Below are 15,153 nucleotides of genomic sequence, written 5' to 3' on the forward strand. Positions count from 1 at the left end.
AGGCTAATGTTTATTTATTTGCTTATATGTAGACTGTCTCATATTAACTGATTCTATCTGCAGAACAAGAAAGGTAGTCACTGATTGGCTGATTGAAAGGTCACGAAAATGACCTGGTATTTGTGACTGTCAGATCATCAAGTTGAGAGTTATCATCAGATTGGTACGGAGTGTGGTAACTATGTCATCTCAAATCGCTGAAACATGTTTATAGGTACCAAATCAATTTAATTCATTTTCAGTAATATTATTATAGAAGAGCAAAGTTAAGGAAAAGGTGACCCTGTTTGTATTTTTTCAGAATACAAAATACTGAAAACAGTGAATTAAAACACGTCTACAACAACAACAACAACTTTTTTCCGAATGCCATAATTTATTTCATAAAAGGAGTATTATACACAAAAATCACAGTCGGTCGTTGTATTCCAATTTGTTCCGATGAGCCTGAAATAAAAAGTAATACATAAATGATTTGAAAAGTTTTAATGAATACATTTCAATAAAATAATTTTTGACTAAATGAATAAATAATACCGGGTACCAGTATGATAAAATCATTCAAAATATTAACACCAGAGCTTATAAAAACTGAAATTCATTTTAATATTAAAATCAATATTTATGTTCCTTGATTTATTTGCAATACTCGAACTGCATATTCATCGTAGCCATGATCTCGAATAAATCCTATAAAGCAGGAATATCAAACTAAATGTTATATTCTGATAAAGAGTAACGTAATGAGAGCAAATGAAAACACTAAGGATCAAAGAGTAATTATTCATTGTTCATTACATTGTTAGTATATCAAAATTCAGTTTTACCGTCAAGTCGCTTTCTGTCCGCTCTAGTACTTGTGCCTGCAGCACCAGACCTTCTTGCAAAATTTACACCAGGGGCATCTGCCTCTGGGCCTTTCTCCCCACCAACATCGGTTTCTGCATCTGCATCTTCCACCAAAACCTCCTCCTCCCCAGCTCATACCGGAACCACCGCCAAATCCACCGCCGAAACCGCCACCATACCCACCGCCAAATCCGCCTCCAAAGCCCACTCCATATCCACCGCCGAATCCACCACCGAATCCGCCTCCAGATCCGCCACCGAATCCTCCTCCAAATCCGCCTCCAGATCCGCCTCCATAGCCTCCCATATGGCCACCACCTCCATAGCACGGCCACTTATGACATTTTCTAGAGAAACCTAAAAAATAAATTAGTTGCTTCTGTTTTGATGTCATACTTATCTAGCCAAATTGCTTCTTGTACATTGTAATGTATTTCTTTTTTAATTTATTGTTATTTTATTAATTTGTCGTCAAACTGTATTTTTAATGTGTTTATTTATAATATCTCTTTTGCAGTATTTTAAAAACCAGCAATTATAACGATAACGAAAAGATAACGACAAATGACTCACTTAATGCTGTTGGCGCCAAAAGAGCGGCTAAGCAGACGATAAGAAGAGTGACAGCAGATCTCATTGTGACGAGCAGTGGATAACTGACGAGTTTGAAAATATTATGCTGCCTTTATATACCTCAATATCCAAGCGTCCGAAGCGTTAACAGAAATTACGTATTTACAGACCCTTTCATTTTTTCACGTACTTAAATGATGGATGTGTTTATGGGAAATTTTTGTTTTGCTGAAATTACAGAAAAAACATGAAAATAGACGTCTGGTATATGCACGACTTCAACAACTTGTACATTGTCATAAACATGATTTATTTTTCCCTTTTCAGCATTTTCCGCTTAAAATCTAACCACAATACCTTTAAAATTGTTTTTATATCATTACTGCAGTCTCAAAAGAAAGAAATAAAAATGATTTGTATACTTTAAGTATTTTATGTTAACTTTCGGTTATGTCATTTCTGAAATATCTATATAAGAAGAAATAAATTTTTGATACTATTAAAAGCCAAAAAAACATGTTATTTCCTTTAATAGTCATCTTTCGTACATTTTTATCAATAAGTCTGAGCTTTAACAAGATTCTTGTTTGGGACTTTTATCCAATACATCTAGTAGGATTAACTAAGTGTATTTGGAATCGTTATAACGTTGCAAAACAATAAATTCTTTCCAACAAACATTTTGGGTCTTCTCTTTTATGACAATAGAAAACGTTTATCATCTACTCTGGGTTTTTTGTTGTTTGTTTTTGTTTTTATGGGGGTGTTGTTGTTGTTGTGTTTTTGCTTTTTCTTGAGTAATAAACCCTGTAAGTAATAAAGCTTTAAAATTTGCTATACATAAAGAGCAATTCATTATGTTTTAAAAATAATTTGCATTGAATCATAACACCATTCTGAATTAATTGCATATTCAATTTACTTCTTCCTTTAAAAACACTAAATTTCTCTTTTTTTTCAACGTATTTTTAAGTTTGAATTGAATATCATTTATTTAACTCATTTTCTTGCTTTAAATTCATCACTGCTAATTTATCTGTGGATAAGAATGTCAAACATAACATCTAATAGCAAATGTTTTTGTAAGACATTTGACATTTGACCCGGGTCCTTGTTTAGTGAGAGTGAAAAATTTCAGGCCAGATCTGTCGTGAGCAATGAAAGCACAAATAAAACAATGGCATTCATTGATTCTGTTCGGGAGAAAATAATACAATCCAACACCACTAATGACCTCAGTGAGTCTATAATTAACTGATATCAATCAAAACGAATGTAAATCTAGAAGTTCCAGTACAATCAGATATAAACATATATATCATTTTCGTTTGTCTAAGGTATTGCCTGAAAAATACCAAATGCAATACACTTTGATTTCAACAAAAGTACGAATTTGGGTGACAATATGTGTAAGAATTTGATATATATACAGTAAACAAATAGTATTCTATAGTTGATAACGTAATTTAATGTTGTAATCAATAAAGATTTATCAAATATTTCTGTTACTAATGTAGTTAATGAAATATTTATAACTGTTTAAATATTTTCACTTTTTGAGCAACTTGATCATTTCGTAAAATTCACATATTTTAAACGTTAAGTTTTACAACAATGTTGTATATATTTTTAAAAGGTATAAAATGTATATGGTATAGGTTTGGAAAACAAACTATTTTTGTTTTATAATTTTGTTAATACTTAAATGACAATATTATTTATGACGAATACTTGAATGACATTTTTAATGAATCATGTAATTTTCTCGTGCACAGTTGAAGTTACGTGTTGGAATTTCGTTTCCCTTTTAGTATGCATAACAGACAAGAATTATTATGTTACCATCAATATATTTTGAACGTACATGAATCTAGCTTCCATTGCATATTAAAATTTGAAACTTATCAAATTTAATATGACCGAACACTATGCAAAGTTTAAGTCGGGAGCTTAGCATTACATTCTTCCAATACATGTATTTATAAGCATTTCTTTACTTTTTGTTTTTGTGTGCGTCTTTGTGTGCATGTTTTGAGTGTGTTTTTTCACTTTTCTATTATGTATATTTTAAATAAATTATTTTCTAGATATATGCTTATATAAATTACCAGTAATGATAATGTTGAAAATAATTTTTTTTAATTTATTATTTCACATTTTTGCAAGAACTAAAAGTCTAAAGTTACATATAAAGAAATACATCGTTTTCTCGTCGTAAGTAAGCACAACAGAAAAGATAATAGTGAAGGCTGACTATAGATCATAGTGTTGATAAATAATGTACCCTGCGATGTATTTGACAATATTTAAGAAAATAGAGAAAGATTGAATCCCTAAAGAACGCCCAAAACGACAAAATTGAAAATGTTGCAGACTCGGCTTGAATGAGCCTGTTCATTGACGGTACTGGATTTCTCTGGATTTCAAAACCAACTTGGCCAAGACAAACAGCTGACAATTGCCTTTTATTAAACACCGATAAAACATTATACATTATAGCCTTATTGAAATTAAACTTTCAAAAAAGGCTATAATTTAATATTGTAACAATATGCAACAATATAGTTGAGCAAAATTTGAAGACGTAGAAATAAGTACAACAAAAGGTAAATTAATTACATGTAGACAGATATATGACTGAAGCACATAATAAATTGTTGTTTCTATCAATGTAATTTGCAGCTGAAACTGTATTTTCATTTCATGCTTGCTATCTTCTTGACATTCAGGATACTTTATTCCAGGACATTTAGTCTTGATGTTTTTTTGAGTACGGTTTATACTGAAACTAGGGAGAGTGTGAGATGTTATACTTTTTATAACCTCAATTACCAGTTTCTGTATATTAAAGGATATTTGATTGTTTTACAAAATCTGACAATCATCTGGCAGCAACAAAAATATAGCAAAATTCCTTTGAGTAAAAAATAGAAAAACGGACTTCTCAAGGAACACCCAAAACCAAACCATGGACAAGGAAAATGTTGCAGGGCAATCTGGTTGAGCCTGTTTATGAACGGTAATGGTAGTTCCAAGCTACCATCCATGCCCCTTGCACTGGCTTTAAACTTTTAAAATGTTTTAAAAATACTATAGAGTCAAAGACCATACTGAAAAGTGAATATTTTTAACAGTAAAAAGTGTTTGCTAATTATTTTCATAAGAAGAGGTAAAATTGTCAAAGTTCTGTCACACCGCTTATAATCTATGTGCAGATTCAAACGAAGCCCGCCTGATCAGACAACAATAAACAATTCTCTAACCGTTAATGAAAAATAAACCCCAAAGAATAGAACTGAAGATAATATGAATTCTAGATCTTGCATCGTTTTCATTTACGGTCAACTATTAATCCAATCTGATTAAAATCAGCTCCTAAATAACGCTACACATTATGATCAGCTGGCGATCACCAATATGTGGTAACCTTCTCGTGATTTTTCAAACAGCCAATCATCGGTGAGCTCTTACTATTTTGTGATGCGTTTCTGGAAAACCAATACTGGGGAAATTTTTACGATTTAACGGAACCACGGCGTCTTCCATATAGACTACAGGTTAACCGCCAAAACAATAATACCCATTAAAAATCTCTAGTTGACTTGTTTCAAATTGCTTCAAACAATTTTCTTTCTAACAAAGATAAATAACTTGTTTTACTTATACGGACGATGAGAATTGACTTTGCCAGTAAACCAACAAACAAGAGGTTGGTAACACTAACAACCGAGTTTTTCATGGGTGTAACCATACTGGGTGTAACCATACTGTATTGTATAAAAAATAATATCCTTCTAACGAAACGAAACAAAGATAAATGAAAATTGCAGACTCGGTGTGATTGAATCCCGAGTAACAGAATTCAATTTTCGATGCTTTCGATGCTTTGTCCTTAAGGATTTCACATAGAGTAGGAGATGGAATGTTCTTAGAATTAGGGTGGTGTGAAAATTGGAGACAATGCACATCACATGATCTCTCGTAAACAATGTTAATCCTATTAAGTACACTTTTAACGTATTAATTATTTTGTCAACTAATTTATTTTGCTTTCATCTATGACAAACTTTCCCTATGATTTGCCTGATTCCCCCTTTGCAGCATTGTTGTAATAATAGATTAACCTTTAACTTGTATTTGACAAAGTTAAACTGAAACTAAATCCAAGTTATCACTGATTGATACCATGATTAAGCCAATTTTAACATATGGATGTGAAGTGTGGGGTGTATAAGGATGTAGACAAGCTACCATGTCAGATTTTGTAAAAATATTTTAGTTGTTAAACACAGTCACTAAATGATATTGTTTAAGGTGAGCTGTTCCTTGCCTTGCCAGTTATGTGTAAAGAACGATCCGTTAAATTTTGGCTTAAACTGTTGAAAAACAACGATTTACTCAGACATATATCATATGTATAAAGATCAATATGACAATATTATCGGTGTATGTTGGGCCAAAGGAACGGATCCTAAAGATGGCCATTTAGGAATTACTGATATAAGTTTGTATTTAGGATATCAATATTTGACTCTTTAAAATTAGCCGTCTTTGTCTCTAATTTAATTAATTCGGAAACTTAGTTTAGAGTAATGGTGATCATTTAAACCCTTACATTCCTAAATTTTTTAAAAGACTTGTACAACTTCCTGTTTTGGAGCTCTCCGTTATCAAGTGTGTGTAGTGCAATGTCAGATGTGTAAACTGACCTTGAGCTATAGTGGTGACAAAGGCTACTAACTTTTGGTTCCAGCAGGCTAATGTATATTTAATTCTTTATATGTAGACTGTGTCATATTAACTGATTCTATCTGCAGAGCAAGAAAGGTAGTCACTGATTGGCTGATTGAAAGGTCACGAAAATGACCTGGTATTTGTGACTGTCAGATCATCAAGTTAAGAGTTATTTGGGAGCTGATAATCATCAGATTGGTACGGAGTGTGGTAACTTTCAAATTTCTGAAACTTGTTTATATGTACCAAATCAATTTAATTCATTTTCAGTAATATTATTTTAGAAGAGCAAAGTTAAGGCAAAGGGTGATCCTGTTTGTATTATTTCAGAATGCAAAATACTGAAAACTGGAATTAAGACACGTCTACAACAACAATTATAACAACAACATCTTTCTGAATGCTATAATTTATTTCATAAAAGGAGTATTATATACTAAAATCACAGTCGGTCGTTGTATTCCAATTTGTTCCGTTGAGTCTGAAATAAAACGGAATACATTAATGTTTGGAATAACTTTTAATAAATAAAATAATTTTTGAATAAATAAATAATACTAGTATGATAAAAATCATTCACAATATTAACACCAGAGCTTTTAATAACTGAAAATCATTTTGAAGTTAAAATCAATATTACTGTTCCTTGATTTATTTTCTATACTCGAACTGCATAATTCATCGTAGTCATATTCCCGAATAAATCCTATAAAGCATAATTATCTTGTGTATACTAAATGTAATACTCAGATAAAATGTAACGCAATGAGGCAGCAAAAAGAAACCAGTAAGGATAAAACAGTAATTATTCATTGAACAGTACATATTAGTATATCAAAATTCATTTTTACCATTAGGTCACTTTCTGTCCACTCTAGTAGTACTTGTGCCTGCAACACCAGACCTTCTTGCAAAATTTACACCAGGGGCATCTGCCTCTGGGCCTTTCTCCCCACCAACATCGGTTTCTGCATCTGCATCTTCCACCAAAACCTCCTCCTCCCCAGCTCATACCAGAACCGCCACCAAATCCACCGCCAAAACCTCCACCATACCCGCCGCCAAAGCCACCTCCAAAACCAACACCATATCCACCGCCGAATCCACCACCGAATCCGCCTCCAGATCCGCCACCGAATCCTCCTCCAAATCCGCCTCCAGATCCGCCTCCATAGCCTCCCATATGACCACCACCTCCATAGCACGGCCACTTATGACATTTTCTAGAGAAACCTAAAAAATAAATAAGTTGATTCTGTTTTGATGTCATACTTATCTAGCCAAATTGCTTCTTGTACATTGTATTGTATTTCTTTTTTAATTTATTGTTATTTTATTATGTTAATAATTTGTCGTCAAGCTGTATTTCTAATATGTTTATTTATAATATCTCTTTTAACCAGCAATTATAACGATAACGAAAAGAAAACGACAAATGACTCACTTAATGCTGTTGGCGCCAAAAGAGCGACTAAGCAGACGATAAGAAGATTGACAGCAGATCTCATTGTGACGAGCAGTGGATAACTGACGAATTTGAAAATATTATGCTGCCTTTATATACCTCAATATCCAAGCGTCAGAAGCGTTAACAGAAATTACGTATTTACAGACCCATTCATTTTTTCACGTACTTCAGTGATGGATGTGTTTATGGGAAATTTTTGTTTTGCTGAAATTACAGGAAAAACATGAAAATAGACGTCTGGTATATGCACGACTTCAACAAATTGTACATTGTCATAAACATGATTTATTGGTCCCTTTTCATCATTTTTCCGCCTAAAATCTCGCCACAATACCTTTAAAATTGTTTTTATATCATAACTGCAGTCTCAAAAGAAAGCAATAAAAATGATTTGTATACTTCAAGTATTTTATGTTAACTTTCGGTCATGTCATTTCTGAAAAATCTATATAAGAAGAAATAAATTTTTGATATTAGTAAAAGCCAAAAAAAAACACATATAATTTCCTTTAATAATCATCTTTTGTACATCTTTATCAATACGTCTGAGCTTTAACAAGATTCTTGTTTAGGAATTTTATCCAATACCACTAGTAAGATTAACTAAGAGTATTTGGAATCGTTATAACGTTGCAAACAATACATTCTTTACAACAAATATTTTGGGTTATCACTTTTATGACGAAAGCAAACGTTTATCATCTACTCTGGTTGTTTGTTTTTGTTGTTGTTGATGTTTGTTTTTGTTTAGGGGGTTTTTGTGTTGTTTTTTTTACTTAAGCAATACACCCTGTAAGTCACAAAGCTGTAATATCTGCTGTACATAAATAGTTTTGATGGTATTCAGAATACAAAAATGACTGGACACTAAGGTCTAACATTACAAATTTATTTATTTCAGTGTAGTATAAAGGCATGGATGAGTTTATTGTAATTTAAAGATATTGTTTGATTTGTAATACAAATAATATTGAAGATCAATTCAATGAAATGTTCTGCATGTGAAAGGTAAAGAAGCATGGACAATAAGATTTTTTTATAGAAATACAAGAATATATGCACGTTAATTTTTTTCTTTTCCCGCTCTTATTCAATTTTGCGACCTGTCCCTGCCTCCTTTTTAATTACACACCTTGTCCTTTTAATTCCCATATAGGCTTCTGTTCGTTCTATCATTTCAAGAATTACACGTCTCTACCTTTCTTTAGCCGCCATTGTGGCCAATCCCGTTTTTTTGTCCGATGCCTTCTGGTTGTCCTTCTGATGTGGCTGGGTTGTGTTGGAGGCTACCTCGCCTTGTCTTATTGGTCGTTGTTTTCATTTTAAAGTCTTACATTATACATCTTGTCTTGTCATATCTTCTTCTTTTTCTTCTTATCCTTCCCATATTCACTTGACCTTTAAAAATGTGAGAACCCTTGAAAGAAATGAAAACAACTGAAATGTTTATAATTTACATTCGGTTTGAAAGAGTCTATTTATTATAATAGATATTGTAAAGTGCGACATATCTCAGTGTGTATTCATGCTGAGACATGCTCAGTCTGGCTTACAACCTTATTGGCCATGGATCCAGACATGGTGACAACATCTGGAGACAATGCATCCTAATGGAAAATGAGCCTGTAGAAGAATAAAAAAATAAATATTGGTCGGTAGTTAATTGAATTTGTTTGAAAGCACGTGAATAGGAATTTCGAGTTGGTCTTGTTACTGCTTTGAGGAAGTCTAGGGGAATGACAACGTTATTTTTCAGGATGATTTGGAGCATAATTTGACTCTGATCTTTTCGCATTTTCTCTAGGCTGTTTCATTCAAGGTAGAGAAACATCTCAGACACATGATGTACGATTACAATCACTTTTGGCACAGCGGTCAGATCGACGCTTTTCAACCTCAATCTAGTGAATGAAAGCTCAAGTGTATGGTATCCAGATACAGGAAATGTTTGTTTGTTTGTTTGTTTTGGGTTTTACGTCACATCGACACAGTATAGGTCATATCGCGACGTTCCAGCTTTACTGGTGGAGGAAGACCTCACGTGCCCTTCCGTGCATTATTTCAGGCACGAATGGGCACCTGAGTTGAACCACCGACGTTCCGTAAGCTAGCTGGATAGTTTCCTCACATAAAAGAATCCAAAGTCCCGGTGAGGGGCAAGTGGTTTGAAGTCAACGACCTTAACCACTCGGCCACGGACGCCCCCTACAGGAAATGTACTCCAGATACAGGAAATGTACTCAACCTTGGGTCTGACAAGTGTCTATATGTCTTGTAGTCTGAAATATGAAGGGTTTTAGAGTGTACCTTGGTGTTTTCATCACAGGAAACCTAGCCAATATTCTGTTGAAGCCAAGGAACACACACAGATCATACATTTGTCCACCAGATATGATTTTGTAAATTACATGGTTTGAGATTTTTTATAAAGTAATCTCACCTTACCAAAATTAGATACTGAAAAATTTCATTTGAATAACTATGTAACGTTTGATAAATTTTATTTCGATGCCAGAATAAATGGCCCGATTAGCATTTAATTGATCAGGAATAAACGGATCGTCGCAGTTTTCTTCAACTTGAAAGTGCTGGAGATTAAAATTATCTACTAATTCATTTAAGTCTCATCCATCTTCCATAAACAAGTTACAATTCATTCTAGTACATAGTATCACATGACCGACCATTCTAACACGGAATTATATTAGACTAATTACATCAACTCAAATTTTTAACTTACAATAATAAGCAAGAATGAATTTAAAATGAGAGTACATACATTTTTATTTTCCTCATTAGTTCTTATAAAAATAAAGTAAAATAATTCAAGTGCGATTTATAAACAGCTGAATAAATATTAATGTTTTTTTTGTCTTACCAATTGCCGCGGAAATTCTATTGTATTAATTGTAATTTTCTTTAGTGATTGTCAAAATCATTGAAAGATATTGAAATATCAATATAAAGGTGTTTTTTTCTCGTAATTCTAAAGCAGACTGGTCTTCAAAATTGAAAATTAATTAAATATTTGCAAGGTATACGCAATTCACAATAATGAATTAAGCTCTACACTGTCCTTGCATTCATAGAGAACTATGTAAAATATTGTTCAAATTATTTTTAGAAAAAAGGAAACAACTTTTAGTTGACGTATATAATAAGAAAAAAGAAATATTTAAAATCGTGTAGAAATTTTATCGCAATTAAATTATTTAAAACTACGAACAACAAACGCTTTTCTTAAGATACTTTATTTTCAAAGTTTATATAATAAATTACTCTTGCCACTTCATTTCGTTTATTACCAAACATTTAAATTTTCACGAATAGTGTTCAATTTCAAAAGTTTACTTTTACATTAGCCCCCGCCAAAAAAGCACCGAAAAGTTAAAATAGTAAGTTAACCTTTCATTTAATATAAAATGAAAAATTTAGGTTTTTTTTTTAAATAAAAAAAATACCGAACTACAGTATGATATACTATTAGTTTTACAATGGTTAGATAAAAATAGTCCATAAAAATTTATCTTTTGGTAAACTATACTCCTGGGAAATTATCATTACTACAACCCTTTAATTTTGACTGATATATGTCCCGGGGCCTTCGAGCGAAAACTCTTTTTTTGCCTTTTTGGTTTTTTAAAATTTTACTACCCGCCAAGCCGCAAATTTTCTGTCGATGTCCCGTGCCCTTTCTGCGACGTGCATGCATCGAGGGAAAGAGTGAAGAGTATGATATGAAACCTGAAATCAGTCAAAAAATATATTTATATATGTAGGTAGCCAATGGTAACTGTTAACCCTTTCCCTCATGAGCATATTGAGAAAAATGGTCATTTTCATTGGAAAGCATCCTGTTACAAGTTCAAACTGCTATGAAACTATGAAAAATGCTTCAATACTAACCAAACTTGGCACAACTGTTAACTGGACCCTTGCCTTTGTAACGACATGCTCAGTCTTAAATTTCCTGTTACCATGGCAACGAGGGGACATCCCAAATTTGCCATAAATCACTTTTTTGCCTTGATTTTTCCATCCAAATTTATTTCAAAGTGCTGCAACTTCTCAAGGGATGGAGATAGAGTCAAAGGCTTTTCAGCGTTGGTTACACGTTACCTTATGATCGACCTGGGGTCATTTTTAGCCTCTCACAAGTCCAAAATTTTCTTGGCGATGAAGGGAATTACCGCCCCCTTCAAACCCCCAAAACAGAAGGGGGCACATCCCGCTTCTGGCAACCCTATGATGTATTTTTTGTATTGGGGGCGGAGCCGAAAAAGTGCTCACTTTTTTAGCAATATTTCTCCAACGAAAAGGTGTGTTTGAGGCCCAAATAGGACATATTTTCACTATTTGAGACCTAAGAGATAGGGGGAGTCGAAAGTGCGTTGTTTCGTGTATATATGAGGTATAGGGTTAAGCTTTAATTTAAACTTTAATATCTCTAAAGTGTAATGTATAAAACTGTTGAGCTGAGTATGTTTCTCATTGTATACTGAAAAGTATTTGAAAACCAAATTATTTCTCTATATAGAATATTCTTGTACATGCTAGCAGTGTACCATTATATTTATACTGATACCCGCTAGACAGCTATGAAGTTAAAAAAATATAGTATTCTACAAAATTTCTTATCAATATATGGGTTTGGACGAAATTTTTTCAAGTTTGAACAACAATGCAAATGTCTTTTAACGACATTTCTACATTTCAATGTAGAAATGTAGAAATGTTGCAACTGTAGGAAATGTTATTTATGTTTAATGTCGATATTTTTTGTAGATAGTTTGTTGTTAGTAAATATATAAACTTTATATATTATAATGGGTTTGCTTGAGATTAGCTAGCAACAATCAGTTCACACACTCATTGTCCCCCGCTATTTAACCCTGCTAGGTGGCCACGTGGCTGCATAAAATTAGAGAGCGGCGGGGAAGGGGTATTCGGTGAGCATTGTTTTCCCTTGTTCCTTGCATATTTCCGAACGGATTAAGTAAGTTGCTATACTAACGATTCTATCAACGACAATATCTTGTCTCAGGGTAAGAGTTAGGGCAGCACGTGTTATGTGCTGCATGACAGCTGCAGAAATTGCTCATTACTTCACAATGGTATTGGTATATTTGTTATGTTGATTCTGAATCATTCAAATACTTTTAACGCTGACGATTAAATACCGCTTTTATGCCAGTGTATAGTACGTTTTATTACTTGTTATAGACAGGCTAAATAAAATCAAATTTGTGCGAGTGTTTTCAAATTGCTATCGAGGGACCTTCTCCTTCCAGAATACAGATATTCAGGGACTCGGCAATATTGTATTTCCTACTTTAAATAATCTCATACCAAATCGGTGTCACCAATCACGTATAAATATACTCCCGCGTTATCATTTGTATAACTAATCTTATCGTTCCAACCAATCAAATCAACAGTTATAGAGATGCATTCCGTCATCATCCAAAAATCTAAACAAGTAATTGATTTAAGTAAGTAAAACATTATTCCTGTAGCACACAAAATTCTATCATTTGTTTAATTCAACGTTATTTATCTACAAGGCTTTGGTGTCGCTATTTTTGTCCACTACTAATATTTTGGTAACGTAAAAATCGCGTACATGTTTCTGGTTTTCGATTGGTTAAAAACTGAAAATGATTCTATCGGCAGAACAAGAAAGGTAGTCAATGATTAGCTGATTGAAAGGTCACGAAAGTGACCTGCTATTTGTGACAATCTGATGGTCAAGCTAATTTTGGAGCTGATTATCATCAGATTGGTATAGAATAGCTCCGAAACATGTTCGCGCGGGCTAAAATCAGTTTCATTCATTCTCAGTAATATTATTTTAGAAGAGCAAAGTTTAGGCAAAGGATGGTCTTGTTTGAATGATTTCAGAATACAGAAGTACTGAAATTAAGACACATCTACAACAAAAACAACAACAGCAGCAACAACAACAATATCTTTCTGAATGCTTAGATTTATTTCATAAAAGGAGTATTATACACTAAAATCACAGTCGATCGTTGTAGTCCAAATTGTTCCGATAAGCCTGAAATAAAACGTAATACATACATGTTTGGAATAACTTTTAATATATAGAACAGGCTTTAAATAAATAAATAAATAAATAAATTATATGATAAAATCATCCACAATTGTAAGACCAGAGCTTATAAAAACTGAAATTCATAATGAAGTTAAAATCAATATTACTGTTCCTAGATTTATTTGCAATAGTTAGAATGCATAATTCATCAAAGTCATGATCCGGAATAAACCCTATATAAAGCATAAGTATCTTGTGTATACTAAATGTAAAACTCAGAAAAGATGTAACGCAATGAGAACAAAAAGAAAACAGTAAAGATAAAAGAGTAATTATCCATTGTTCAGTACATTGTTAGTATATCAAAATTCAGTTTTACCGTCAAGTCACTTTCCATCCGCTCTAGTACTTGTGCCTGCAACACCAAACCTTCTTGCAAAATTTACACCAGGGGCATCTGCCTCTAGGTTTTTCTCCCCACCAACATCGGTGTCTGCATCTGCATCTTCCACCAAAACCTCCTCCCCAGCTCATACCGTAACCGCCGCCAGATCCACCGCCGAAACCGCCACCATACCCGCCGCCATAGCCACCTCCAAAGCCCACTCCATATCCACCGCCGAATCCACCACCGAATCCACCTCCATATCCACCACCGAACCCTCCTCCGTATCCGCCTCCAGATCCGCCTCCATAGCCTCCCATATGACCACCACCTCCGTAGCACGGCCACTTATAACATTTTCTTCGAAGACCTTAAAAATAAATTAGTTGCTTCTGTTTTTATGACATGCTTATCTAGCCAAATTGCTTCTTGTACATTGTTATGTATTTCTTTTTTAATTTATTGTTATTTTACTAATTTATCGTCAAACTGTATCTTTCATGTGTTTATTTATAATATCTCCTTTACAGTATTTTAAAAACCAGCAATTTAAACGATAACGAAAAGAAAACGACTTATGACTCACCTAATGCTGTTGGCGCCAAAAGAGCGGCTAGGCAGATGAGAAGAAAAGTGGTAGCAGATCTCATTGTGACGATGTGCACGAGCAGTGGCTAACTGATGATTTTGAAAACATTACGCTGCCTTTATATACCTTAATAAGCGTCCGAAGCGTTTACAGAAATTACGTATTTACAGACCCTTTCATTTTTTCACGTACTTCAGTGATGGATGTGTTTATGGGAAATTTTTGTTTTGCTGAAATTACAGAAAAAACATGAAAATAGACGTCTGGTATATGCACGACTTCAACAACTTGTATATTGTCATAAACATGATTTATTGGTACCTTTTCTGCATTTTTCCGCTTAAAATCTCGCCACAATACCTTTAAAATTGTTTTTATATCATAACTGCAGTCTCAAAAGAAAGCAGTAAAAATAATTTGTATACTTAAGTAAACTTCACTTACAGCGAACACGGTTATAGGGAACTTCCGGTTATAAGGAACAATTTATTTAAACAGTA

The 15,153-nt window shown here is 33.4% G+C and overlaps 2 protein-coding genes across 4 annotated transcripts; both read right to left on the minus strand.

Moving 5' to 3' along the window:
• Nucleotides 1-356: 356 nt before the first annotated feature.
• LOC132754848 (holotricin-3-like) lies at nucleotides 357-1,578 on the minus strand. Its single transcript, XM_060745575.1, has 3 exons — nucleotides 1,423-1,578; nucleotides 828-1,206; nucleotides 357-447 (listed from the first exon to the last, which is right to left on the minus strand). Exons 1-2 carry the CDS (start codon nucleotides 1,484-1,486, stop codon nucleotides 851-853), a joined length of 420 nt encoding a protein of 139 aa, XP_060601558.1. The 5' UTR covers nucleotides 1,487-1,578; the 3' UTR covers nucleotides 357-447; nucleotides 828-850.
• Nucleotides 1,579-6,549: 4,971 nt separating this feature from the next.
• LOC132754849 (keratin-associated protein 21-1-like) lies at nucleotides 6,550-14,801 on the minus strand. 3 transcript variants are annotated; one of them, XM_060745577.1, is made up of 3 exons: nucleotides 14,651-14,801; nucleotides 7,008-7,389; nucleotides 6,550-6,637 (listed from the first exon to the last, which is right to left on the minus strand). In XM_060745577.1, exons 1-2 carry the CDS (start codon nucleotides 14,712-14,714, stop codon nucleotides 7,031-7,033), a joined length of 423 nt encoding a protein of 140 aa, XP_060601560.1. In that variant the 5' UTR covers nucleotides 14,715-14,801; the 3' UTR covers nucleotides 6,550-6,637; nucleotides 7,008-7,030. The 3 variants fall into 3 exon arrangements, with proteins under 3 accessions (XP_060601560.1, XP_060601559.1, XP_060601561.1); XM_060745576.1 differs by lacking the exon at nucleotides 14,651-14,801 and adding an exon at nucleotides 7,601-7,750; XM_060745578.1 differs by lacking the exons at nucleotides 6,550-6,637; nucleotides 7,008-7,389 and adding exons at nucleotides 13,595-13,682; nucleotides 14,059-14,434 and having other exon boundaries at nucleotides 14,651-14,795.
• Nucleotides 14,802-15,153: the final 352 nt, after the last annotated feature.

This window comes from Ruditapes philippinarum, unplaced genomic scaffold (genome assembly GCF_026571515.1).
Source record: "Ruditapes philippinarum isolate M1 unplaced genomic scaffold, ASM2657151v2 ctg482_1_1_1_1, whole genome shotgun sequence".
In the NCBI taxonomy this organism is placed as follows: domain Eukaryota; kingdom Metazoa; phylum Mollusca; class Bivalvia; order Venerida; family Veneridae; genus Ruditapes; species Ruditapes philippinarum.